Source organism: Nymphaea colorata, chromosome 2, assembly GCF_008831285.2.
Source record: "Nymphaea colorata isolate Beijing-Zhang1983 chromosome 2, ASM883128v2, whole genome shotgun sequence".
NCBI lineage: Eukaryota > Viridiplantae > Streptophyta > Magnoliopsida > Nymphaeales > Nymphaeaceae > Nymphaea > Nymphaea colorata.
Window position 1 is genome coordinate 14,540,822 of NC_045139.1, and position 12,919 is coordinate 14,553,740.

A 12,919-nucleotide genomic window follows, 5' to 3' on the forward strand; every position below is an offset into this window, starting at 1 on the left:
TCAATGCCTTTTCATACATCAAAAATGTCCCCTACCAGTGTTCTTTGACAGGCAGTTTAGGATAACGTTAAAAAGAGAGAGAGAGAAAAAACAGCATCAGCATTGCGTGAAGGGTCTATTGAAAAGGGTTGAATAGCACAAAAAAATTTAAGAACCTTGGCTTTAATCCTTGACATGGTGATCGTAATAAGTTATTCTTGATGAAGTATGCGTTTCGTGTACATAATTGATGACCACTTATGTACAATTGGTGGGAGGTGATGTCAATCGATGTGAAGAAAGCTTCGGATCATATCTCAACCCTGCAGTTTTCTTGTATGAACTTTTCTCATAGTGTTGCCCTAGTAACGTTTGACATTCTTACCACACTGGCGGGTACTAGTTCTTGCCACTAAATTAAAGAAGAAAAGGTTGTTAACATGTGATGTTGCAAGTCAATCATCTTGAACTTCATTACCTAGTCTGATTTTGTTATTGGCTCATTTCGGCTGAAACACATTGTGCCGCATCAATTCCTTATAAATTGGCTACTGTGGTCTGGCCGGGATTGTTTAGCTAATGAACGGAACCGAACCTATTGAAACACAGATTGTTGATCTGGACCGTCCCTCCTAAACAAACCAACACGTTCGCTGCCTGAAAATGGGTGGATAAGAACTAGTCGAGGTGATAGAATCCGTCCACAATGAACTTGGTAGTTGATCATTTTTGCTCTTTTGGGCATTTTCGGTGGCACCGTTCATTTTATAATCGCTTTCGGTTTTATCCGCCGTTAGAGAGAGCAGGAAACGCACTTCAATGCACCTTGGTTAGACAGGATATCTCCCAACCCTGTCAAAGCTTGATCGACATTTTGGGATTCATTTAGTTGACTCCACTGCTCATAATAGCAAACTGCCTATGTTTTCCCTTTTTGCCAAATTCAGAATGTTCTGCAGGCTTTTGGTGTTTGGGAAGATGACAATGGGAAGCGTCGTAGTTCTCAACTGCTACCACAAAGTTTGGCCTGAAACCTTTGTTTGGGAGCATGCTGTATGGGTTCGGTCGGACTCTGTGAGTCCAGAATCAGTCTCTGCCAAAATCAAAGACGTCTTGTGTGTTGGGTTCAATGTTTTTGCTCTGACACTTGAGTCTTTATTATCTCTGATCGAATGCGGGAGAGATTCGAATCCGTAATATTGTGCAAGTGTTTGCAGTTTTTCGAAGATGGGATTGCGAGAATCCAGTTAATCGGACAAGACCTGTGCCTAGAAATCTAAGGAGCGGATCTGGTCGTATCTGTTACCCCGAAACTGGCCCAATCTGGAATCATTTATAGCATCAGCTCTAGCTGGAGAAAATCAGATGCCTTTTTTTCCCTTCCTGGCTTGATGGATAGCCCTTCCAATCAGGGATCCTGCCCGGAGGACGGACAATGAGGATAATGACAAGTCGGGTTCAACAAGGCTGGGCTGGTCCCAGGTTCAACAAGGTTGGGCTTTGGTAGGCCCAAAGACTTTGCTGGCAGCCTAAGTTCGGCCTGCTTAACTTAATTATCTGGTTTGCTCGACCATCAACTTTAAGTATGTCGGTACCCAATTTGATGTCAATCTTTATTTGAAACCTTAACATTTCATTTTCTAATATCTTGCATCAAGAGTTTCCAAGGGAGTGCTCGCCGACATGTCAAGAGTTTCTAAACACTGGCAACAAGTCAAGAATTTTTAAAGGAATTGTTTGCTAGCATTATATATATATATATATATTCAAAAGAGAGAGAGAGAGAGAGAGAGAGAGAGAGAGAGAGAGAGAGAGAGAGAAAGCAAAATAGAAAAAATATGGATTGGTGGGTTTGAATGTATGTATTAGGCCAAGTTGGACTTCCTATTCCCCACTAGGGTCAGGCCAACCCAATGAGTCAGTTAGAAGGTCAAATAACGAGACCAAGCCTGACCCATCATAGGTTGGGTACCAGACGACTATGAATCGAAGATGATAATAAACAACTACTCTGTGCAACAAAGTTGAGTAACAAATTCCATCTAGTTTACATCGGAAACATTTACTGCGTTCTGGCCAAGTTTATCCACATGTTTGTCCCAATATGGATATGGATATGGATATGGACATGGATATGGATCGATCCCACTTTGACTGATCTTGGTCCGGTATTTCAGTTAATCTCTTGCTTGCGGCCCGTGTTTCCGTGTTTAGAATTTGATTAAAGTTTTTTGTGAAATTTCCACTTCTAGATCCGGGGATGTTTTCTATGGGGGTGGATGGAGTGTCTCAAAAGGTGGATGCTTCAACTACAAACATAGAAGACTTGCTTGAGTTAAGGCTCAAGGGATTCGTAGAGCCTTCAAGTCCATCTGAACAGTGAGTGTCTCGGTGTTCCAAGGGCACTCTACCTCGAGTGGGGTGTCCGTTACACCTCAAGCACACGCAGATCCGCCTGCGAAACCGCAAGTCGTCAACTTTATTAACATCATTTGGTATTAAGAGCAGCATGCAAATGTTTCATGAATCAAACTAAAATGAAAGAATACTTGTTCAGAGTTTGTGGATGGGAGACAATATTATAAAAAACCTTAAATTTGTTATTGAGGGTATACCAACTAATAACAAACTAAATTAGAGAAAGTTGTATTTAAACAAAATAAACTATGTGAGCCTGGATAGGCACTTTACACACAAGGCTACACCCACCTCAGCCAGAACCTTATTATACCTTTTTTTTTAGGAAAAAAAGTATACATGAGTCCGACTATTTTTAAATATCGTACACCATGAAAATAAATACAATCACAATTTCTTTTTGAAAGAAGACATTTCACTAAGTCAGTGCTGGTGACTAAGGCTGGGCATCAAAACGGTTCAAGGCTTAACAAAGCCACGCTTGGGCTGACCCAAACTTTGCCCAACCCACTTAGTTATTGGGCCCGACCAAACTATTAATCTCATACCTGTTGGGTACTCAGTTCGATGTTTACCTATATATGAAATTCTTAACTTTTTATTTTTCAATTACTCACAAACACAAATCAATGAACCAATAGTTTCTAAGAGAGCCAATGGCACACGAAAAGTTTTTAAAGGAGCCTTCGCGGATGCATCATATATATATATATATATATATATATTGAGCTGGGAGTATTTAACTCCGGCTAAACTAGCCCAATATTGTTTTTTTTATCCGGGCGGTCTGAATTCCACATAGCCAACCCAAGTTCCGTCCATTACGGGTAGGGTTTGGTGATTGAGAGTGAGAGAAAGAGAGAGATTTTTAGAAAGAGAACCTTGGAACAGATTGCCATTAAAATGGCACTATAGCGAAACGTGTTCGTGTCTCAGTCACAAATACTTTAAATAGATTCAATTGACATCATTTTATGAAGGCACTGAAGAACTGACGGAAAAAACCTCAGATAGTCAGTCACAAACACTTTAAATAGATTCAATTGAGATTATTTTCTGAAGCCACTGAAGAACTGTCGGAAAAAACCTCAGATAAATGAAATTGTGTCATTTTTGAATTTTTTATTGGCGAACTGCTTTGTTTTCTCGGGCAAAGAAAAAACTCAAGATTGCTTCACGAGGGATTTTTTAAGCCCACAGAGACAACTCGCTTTTAACATTTGTCTTGGCAGTAGAAGGTCTCGTTTGATGGGCCGGAAATTTAGTGTAGCACAACAAATTTATTTCAAATTTTTTCCGTTTCACCGAAAGGCGCCTTCGTTACGCTTTCCCCTCCTCTCGTTGCTGCTGCCTCAGACGCATCCTCTCCTGCTCCCGCCTTCACGCCAGGTACCTCTTCCTTTCTTCTTCTTCTTGTTGATCTTCTTCTTCCTCCTCCTCCCAACTGATTTTGCCCAAATGAAACCCGCCAGAAATCACTGCTACTGCCTTCTCTCGCGGCTGCTGCTTCAGACGCATCCTGCAGCTCCTGCTCCCGCCTTCACGCCAGGCACCTCTTCCTTTCTTCTTCTCCTTGTTGATCTTCTTCTTCCTCCTCCTCCCAACTGATTTTGCCCAAATGAAACCCGCCAGAAATCACTGCTGCTGCCTTCTCTCGCCGATGCTGCCTCAGACGCATCCGTCGCGCGCATTCACTGCTCTTGACAGGACTGTTTGCTACCTCCTCCTTTCCCCTTCCACAAGGTTTACAGGTCTTTTCTCTCTCCGTCTCTTTCTCTCTGCTGCTTTGTGGCATAACGCCTTTTTCTTCTGTGAGTTTTTTCGAGCATTTTTTTTTTCGTCTGATGAGGAAGAGCTTGCGGATCTCAAGTAAGATGTTTTTATTGTAGTGTCGACCTTGTGACATTTTTTTGTTGGTGGATTTGCAGATTTTCTTACGGCTGTCTGTTCTTCCTTTGGGCATTATACAGTTTATATAAGAATTGTTTTTTCTTCTGTTTTGAGTTATATATGACGGGGGCAAACTTTTATTTTACCCTGGTTGAGTAACTTTTTGTTAGGGTTTAACGGATGCAAAGTCCCTCTCATGTTGATGGATGAAATGTAATTTCTTCCATTATTATTGTGTAAATATATGGTATTCTTTTACTTATTTCTCATATTTTGAATTCTCTGTGCAAGAATATGTGACTTGAAATGTTAAATAAGTTGAAAAAGGAAGATGGAGTGCGAGCATGTCTGTAGTTCATTCATTGCAGTTTGTAAATTTTTTGTGGCTACTAACATAAGCAATGCATACTGTATTTATCTTGCAAGCAATATGTATCATGTACTGTATTTCTTCTTTCGTTTTACTGTTGTGCAAACCTACTGGTTCACTTAGGTGGCAGAGATAAGCCAGCCTATCCTTCATTTGTTCCTTGTGTGGTTTGAAGCATAATGAAACAAGGTTAAGCAACAGTCAAAGTATGAGCATAATTTCTTTCTCTCAATAATGTTGTTAGTTAACAACCAAAATTTTTCCATCACTCCCCAGCTGCTGCCATCAAACACCAGAGATAATGGGATTAATATTTTAACACAGTCACACAAAGGCTGGATTTGGAAAGGGGACTCAAGTCCTTCATCCACCTAATTCCAGCAGTACAATCCTTGATGATTTTAAGCTGGTGCCGTCAAACACTACCTAAGAGCTAGGCAGCTAGCAAAGGAAGCGTGGACATTGTCAAGCTTCACAAGTGTGGGGGTGTAACCATAGGATAGGAGAATATATTCAACTCTGCTGCCAGATGGCAAGAAAACATAGGATAAGAGTGGATCTTCAACTCTGGATTAATTTTCAATATGCCTCCTTTATTTTATTTGACAACCTTTTTGATCAATGTTTTTATTCACTTTACAGTTCATTTGCTTTTCTAATGCTGCTCATTTTTATCTAGACACAGCAGTTGCAGGCTATGATTAAGGTACTTTTATTGCAGTATATGTTACTCTCCTTGGGATGAGAAGAATAATGTCACACGTTTCACACAAATCGCATCTGGTGCATGAAGCGTGTGCTTCATGTCCCTTCGAGTCGCTTCATAGGCTCAACGCTTTGCTTCGCCTCATCACATCTAACAACATTGGTTACACATGTGCAAACCAAAATTTTGATTTATATTCATAATGCAAGATAAGCAAGTTATATACATAATCACAAAATTATACAGAAAACATCAAATAAAGATCGGTTATCCTCAAGTAAATTGTGTTAGTAAAACCTTCTAAGCAGCAGTATATCATATCCTAACAATACCTTCTAACAGCAAAAAATCTCATGTTGTATTGTAACATGGTTCCATTGCATAATCGATATAAAATAAGCAAAATCCTCCATTTGCACAACACTATATTTGGAAATGAACAATGAAACAATGTTGTAAAAGGCGAGGGGAGGTGAGGTGTGGCGTTAATTGAAGCGTAAGCTTCACGAGACACGAACAACTTTGTGAATTATATAATATTTATAAAAATAACAATAAAATTGGAAAAAAATGACTACAATACTAAGCATATTGATAAAGAACAATGCACAACATATGCAAACCACACTAATTTGTAAATCCAAACAAATACAATGTCATAACATACATGGTACAAAGAGTGGTTGCATAATTGGTGCATAGCACAGTTAAATGTTATAGAATTATCATTGACAAACAAATAACCAAAACTAGGAAAACCAAGATTCAGATGATAATATCATCCAAGAAAATAAGTAAATTAACAAGTATTGGTGAACAATGATATAAGCATATTGAAATATGTAATATATACAAAAATTACAAATAACCAAAACTAGGAAAACCAAGATTTAAATGATAATGTCAATTAATAGAATAAGTAAATAACAAGCATTCGTGAACAATAATATAAGCATATTGAAATATGTATATGTACAAAAATGACAAAAAGTAACTAATTTCTTGCTATATTGAATACCATTTTCTTTTGTCATAATTATGCATCCTTTAGTCTACACTTTGCTCTTTGTCCTGGTCTCAAAAAGTAACACAAGCAGCATGAAGACACATTTCATAAAAACCAGCACATGTGAACTTGATAAGCATAAGTTGATCAGTTCATGTTTTGTATAGACAAATGCACTCATCATTAGTAAAGCTTGTGAATCATGAGATTGTGACATGCAAACATATGTATAAAAAGTCAAAAATCCACAACTACCGTAAAGCAATATATATATATATATATATATATGAACTAAGGCACGTAAAAAATTTAGAGAGCATGAGAGTAAAGTAAAGAATCTATTATTGAGCCAAGTCAAAAAGGAAGGACACGAATGCCAAGACTTATAATAAACTAAGGTTTGGCAGAAATACCAGAAGACTCAAAAAAGAAAAAAAGGGGGTTGATCCACTGTTTGCAACACTTGGCAACAATGAGAGGACTACCACACGTCCAGACTCCAAATGATGACAAATTGAGAACAAGAATAATTAAAAGCATCTGAAGAAGTGTAGCATGAGCTCTTAACGTGAGTGCAAGAACGACACGCACGCCTGAGGAAGAAATGGGTAGTTCTAACTTCTAAACTTTGTACGTCCTAGCACCGGCTATCGCCACATAGAGAGCAAGAGAGGGGCAGCCAGTCATGGCGAGAGAGCGCGAGAGGGTGGCCATGGCCAGCGCCTGCCATGGACAAAGAGAGATGACCACCTATGTCTGGTGCTAGCCATGGCGAGAGAGAGAGAGAAAGACCTGCCGCTGTGATGGAAGATTCCGTCGTTGGGCAATGGCTCTGCATTTTTTATTGAGTAGGGAAATTAACTAAGGACGCCACCTAGGCCTTCGCCAAGACCTAGCCACGTCGGGCTCAACTGCATGGTCGACCCCCTTAAATTGACTTTTTGACCAAACCCTATCTCTAACTGATTAGTTTCTAATTAATTATCCTAGGTGACATTAATTAATTTAAAATATTTCTGTAGCTGGAGCACTTGAGGAGGACCTTATCTAATTTGATTTAGTTTCTTAAATATTTTAATTAAGTTATTTAAGGTATCCTTTTCTGTTTTTTCCATTTTAGTAACTGCCTAAATGAGGGATCTCCACAATCTTAGGAAACATGGAGTGCATCCTCAGCTGGCCAAGTTTATAGGAGAAACTCCAGAATAATCAGGTGATATTAGTCATTAAATAAATTCCTAACTAAAGACATATATGAAATAAATCTTGTTATTATATTCCACTATTTTTTGATTTGAAGCTTATGATGTGCCTCATGACAGGCTCACTTTGCCTCATCGCCTTTGGCAACATTGTTTGTGGCTTTCCTCATGTGAGATCTTCGGCGAGTTCCACAGGGCCGCAACCTACATGTAGTGTAGCCTAGCCGCTTTCTTTATAGAGCACTCTGCCTCTCGCCGTATGAACCGCGGGGTTTTCGGAATGCATGTCAGGTGATGACAAAACATTTTTTTTGGCGATCGAAGGGGCTTCTGGGAGCTTTGGTCTTCCAGAAGGAGTGGGAGAATACACATGGTTCCGAGTTTAGATTGCGGCTGATGTTGGGCCACAATTGTGTTTTACCTTTAGTCAACTCATTGATGTTTGATCAGCTCCAGCTGAACCTGTTTTTGTCATCAAATGTAATTTGGTCATTTCTCCTGTAATAAGATCCACTCAAGTATGAAATCACTGTATTGTAAATTTGTAATTCTTTCAACTCACATACATACTTGAATGAATGATGTTGTTGGTCATGGCGCTTGCCGGCATTCATATAATATGGGGCAAAATGGATGAGGGCGTAGGTGAGCCCCATCCCCCCTTATAAGAAAATAAGATTCGAGCCATTGGTAAGAATCCTCACACTTTAACACATTGACGTGTAAGTGACTACAAATTTATATTTACAATTGTCTATAAAACACGTTATACAAGATAATGGTTACAACAATTTAACAATAATAATGATAAGGATACACTCTTTTATATACAATTAATAACTTAAATATGAAAAATAAGAATATTCATGTAACTTGTGTGCTGACCTTTCAATTGCACAAAGCACGCACTCACAAAGCGTAGGGCTTCTGAAGATCACTCTGATAGACTATCAGACAAGAAGGGAACTCATATTGATGGACAATTGGAATGGAATGATCTTCACAATTTTGTTGATGGATAATGGCATACAATGACAATTTTTGTATGGATAATGGCATACAATGACAATTTTGTATGGATAATGGCATACAATTTGTTGTATAGTCGCTAATGCTTATTCAATAATTATCCTTAATGCACCTCTCTCTTTTTCTCTCTCCTTCTGTTTTATGTTCTTTATGTTTTTTTGCTCTTGTGAGAATCACATGATGCAAATTGCTTAGTTCCTTAAATTAGTGAGACTTCAATTGCACGTTTGTACGTCGTTTGGCAATGGTAGCAGAATGTTACTTCTCAAGTATTGGAGCAGATGATGGATGGAACTATCACATACTTTTGCCATTGACAAACTACCTGTAAAGCTTTTATATGATTTGCTACGATGAAAATCCATATTCATGAAGTTAAAGTTTCAAACTCGCACTTAAACGTTTGGTGCAATCGTTTTGGCAGTTGTTTTGCGTATGAACTCCTAACATTGCATGGGACTCCGCTCCACCGGCACTTAGTTCATGAGCATGGTCTGCCACCTCTTGCTTCAGGAAACGCCCCGAAATATTAGATCGTTCCTCCAACTTTCCCAGTTTTGCAGGATTTGTGACCAGTTAAGCCAATTCCACTGCGTTTTGATCACAACAGGTCTTCTATACAGGAGCAAGGATCCCTTCTTATGGAACACCTTAATCCACGCCTACACCCTTCAACAATGCTCTAAAAATCCATTCATCCTCTTCACCCAAATGCTCAAAAACCAGATCCATCCTGATAAATTCACCTTCCCCTCACTGATCAAGGCCTCTTCCACCTCAAAGCCAATAGGCCGGACCATCCATGGTCTCATTATCAAGCATGGGTTACCTTCTGATGACTTCATACACAGCTGCCTCATACAGTTCTATGGTATTTTTGCGGAAACAGACGACGCCCGCCAGGTTTTTGTTCAAATATCCGAACCAGATAAAGTGTCTCACAATGCAATGCTCGACGCATACTGCAAAAATGGGAAGATGGCTTCTGCACGCCAACTGTTTGTTGAAATGCCTTGGCGAGATGTCGTCTCTTGGACCACTATGGTCAACGGTTGCGCCAAGAATGGGCACTGCAGAGAAGCATTTGATTTCTTTAAATCTATGGTGGATATGGGTTTATCGCCTCATGAAGCCACTCTGGTTAGTGTTATTTCTGCCTGTGGTAGTCTAGGGGCTGCTAATGAAGGGAAGTCTGTCCATGGTTATGTGATTAGAAGAAGCATTATGATTACTCCATTTCTCGGTACTTCACTAATCGACATGTACGGAAAATGTGGTTTCCTAAACTCTGCCATTATAGTATTTGGGAGTATGCAACTGAAGCAGTTGTGCACTTGGAATGCCATGATCACGACGTTTGCAGCACATGACTGTGGCAATGAAGCCATGTCCACATACAATGATATGCTGAAGGCTGGTCTGGAACCAAATGGGATCACCTTTGTTGGAGTACTCACAGCATGTGCACGAGCTGGTTGTGTTGAATTAGGCATCAAATATTTTGATTCTATGCATAAAGAATTCAACATTTCACCGTGGACTGAGCATTATAGCTGCATGGTTAATCTTCTCGGTGCAGCAGGTCTCTTACAGGAGGCTAGCGAGTTTATAAGGAGGATGCCAGTGGATGTTGAGGGATCAGTCTGGGGTGCCTTGTTGGGGGCTTGCAGGCTGCATGGGGAGTTAGGTTTAGCTGAGTCCGCAGGCCAGAGGCTTCTTGGTTTAGAGCCAGAGAGGTCTGGAGCTTATGTTGTATTCTCAAATATCTATTCTGGTTGTGGTAGGTGGCAGGAAGCGGTAGAACTGAGAGAAGTTATGGCTGATAAAGGAGTCAAGAAATTGGCAGGGTGTAGTTGGGTGAGCACCACCCCCACTTCGTGATTTACCTTATGGAAGGACATGAAAGAATTTATTGAAAGGTCATAGCCATGAAAGACCAAGGTTTTGGTGGACTGGAAGGGCTTCATGAACTGGACTAAGGCTCGAAAACTAGACCCACTGCATGCTTGACTGCAGCAGCTTGAGCTCAACTCAGTTTTCACTTGCAAGGTAGTCGCTGTTCGAGTTCGACTCATTTTCAGCGCATTGAACCCAATGAGGTTTAATTATCAAGGTTTGGTCTTCGGTACAGTAAATGTTCATATGAACTTATTTTATTCACAAAGATTGAGGTTATAAAGCTGACGATTCTTCATCCTACATTCATTAATGCCAAATAATCTTCTGGCCTGCGGACTCAGCACATTCCACATCCAAACCATTTGCGCCTCTACGAAGAAGCAAAGTTGTAGGAATTAGGATGTGCGAAGGAGGATTCCACCACCACACAATAGTCTCAACAGAATGTGCTTCCATGTATGCTCAGCACGATAGTTTGCCTTATTGGTCTGCCATCAAGTTTTGAATTATTTGATCTTGGTGCCAAAAAGACTGAAGAACTGGTAAGCTGTAGTTGGACCTCTCTTTAAATTTTACAAGATAGCTTTACAGAAGCTGGATGATGTAGTTCTACAAGGGCTTCTGGTGATCTCTTGAACATTGTTTTGTTCCTGTGGTTTTCAGGCATCTGTTCTTTGCTGTTTCCATTGGATTATGGATGGGTTTAATTATTGGGTACATAACAGAGTACTTCACAAGCAATGCTTACAGGTAAAAGCCGCTAAACCCCTTTTTGCTTGCCTATTTAGGTCGGTATATGCTCATCTTGGGAACAGCTGAGATGTCAAGATCACTCAGTTCTGGATTATCAAACACCGCCCAGTGGAGTCTTCTAATTCTCATTTGGGCATGTATGGAGAACGTGTCATCTGGCACATTTTGGTTATGAAGGAGAGTGACATACTGGCTACATTTATCAGTTATTCAGGTTTCTGATCCACCACTAAAATTCCATATTTACTCAACAGTTGTCTGTTTGCATATGGAGAATATGCATGGCATGGTTGGAAATTTGGAATACAAGGACTCATACCTCAGTCAGTATGCGAAGCAAGTTACAAGGAATGTAGGTTATTGTGCTCGAAAGAAGTCTATAGCCTATTGGCCTAATCATACAAGGCTAAAGCCACGCTTCCCAATTCTACCGCTTCTTCTCTGGTTTTTGGCAGACGAGAAGAGGTGTCCTTGCTTGATTTCGGCTGTGTCTAAGATCGTACTGCCTAGAGGAGGAAGAACCAAGGAGACCGTCGGTTCTTACCTTGGTCTCTCGCAGCCGGACATCGACGCCGCCAAGAGGAATCCACCAGAACCACGGGCGAGTTTTCCTCACGCAGAGTTTCCGGATACTTCAGCCGGCCTCTAATTCTCCTTGTGATTGAGGAGAATTGCACCGCGAAGAAGTTTTTCTTTGCTGTTTGGGGTAATCACGTAGGATGAAGTCGACGAAGGTGTTGCCGGCAGCAACTTCACGCAATCTTCAATCATGGTCCATTCGGCCGTGGAGAAGGGGAGAGTTTAGACGAAGAAGAGAGGGAAGAGATGGAGGAGCCCACTGGTTTCTGCTGAAGGTGTTGCTGCTTAACTTTAGGACATACTCCTCCACAGAATATCTCTTTTACAAGACAAAATGTTCCAGATTTCTCTTTTCAGGACTCAGTCTTCAGTATAAGCAACAATCCTATGAGGAATATAACTACCAGAGTTGAATAAGTAATGAAAGTGAGATGATAATTTGTTGGTAATGACTGAACTTCTTCTGTTCCACAATTTCTAATAGCTGCACTCTAATGCACAAGTATTGGAGGTCTCCTTCCTCAACCTTGAATTTTAGCAACAATGTATTCGGTGACCACCCAATATAAATTGGTGCAATTATCAATACTTCTCTGTCCCATGGTGTTACTAACTACAGAGGCCTTCCACATGTTTGATCATTTGTAGATACTTGCACATTGCTACTTCATGTCCAACAAGAAACTAATATAGGCCAACCTAAGTTGGCAGTTTCAGAAGAAATTGACAAAATAACAAGCTGTAAGGAGGTGGCCTGGGGATTTGCAGAAGTTGACTAATTTTCACATGAACTGCTCCATCCAGAATCTTCATATTTCAGATAAATACATCAGCTAGTGTGCTTTTGCACTAGATTCCAAAATCACCTGCTGAACACTTTAAACAGTGTAAATTCCATGCATCTGCTCTAGACTAGTCAATTTTTCTTGTCAGTTTGCAGTTCAACAACTAGGTATAAGCCAGAATATGTTACCCCTTGGCTATTGTGGTCCAGTCCAGGTAAAGTGAATGATCCAAAAATTTCCTATCATGCAGCACCCCAACACTTTTACAAGGTTTATTGTCTGGTACTTCTTAGATTGTAAAAA

General features: G+C 40.2%; 1 protein-coding gene across 13 annotated transcripts; it reads left to right on the plus strand.

Moving 5' to 3' along the window:
- The first annotated feature begins 3,259 nt into the window (after positions 1-3,259).
- LOC116247620 (putative pentatricopeptide repeat-containing protein At1g10330) lies at positions 3,260-12,419 on the plus strand. Of its 13 annotated transcripts, XR_007572544.1 has the most exons (5): positions 3,260-3,786; positions 3,870-4,148; positions 7,490-11,041; positions 11,163-11,249; positions 11,507-12,419. XR_007572544.1 is itself a non-coding variant. In XM_031619828.2 (4 exons), the coding sequence occupies exon 4, from the start codon at positions 9,084-9,086 to the stop codon at positions 10,479-10,481; it is 1,398 nt and encodes a 465-aa protein (XP_031475688.1). In that variant the 5' UTR covers positions 3,260-3,786; positions 3,870-4,148; positions 7,490-7,582; positions 7,692-9,083; the 3' UTR covers positions 10,482-12,419. The 13 variants fall into 13 exon arrangements, 10 of the variants coding, with proteins under 10 accessions (XP_031475688.1, XP_031475692.1, XP_049932116.1 ...); XR_007572543.1 differs by having other exon boundaries at positions 7,490-11,249; XR_007572542.1 differs by having other exon boundaries at positions 11,163-12,419.
- The last annotated feature ends 500 nt before the right edge of the window (positions 12,420-12,919 follow it).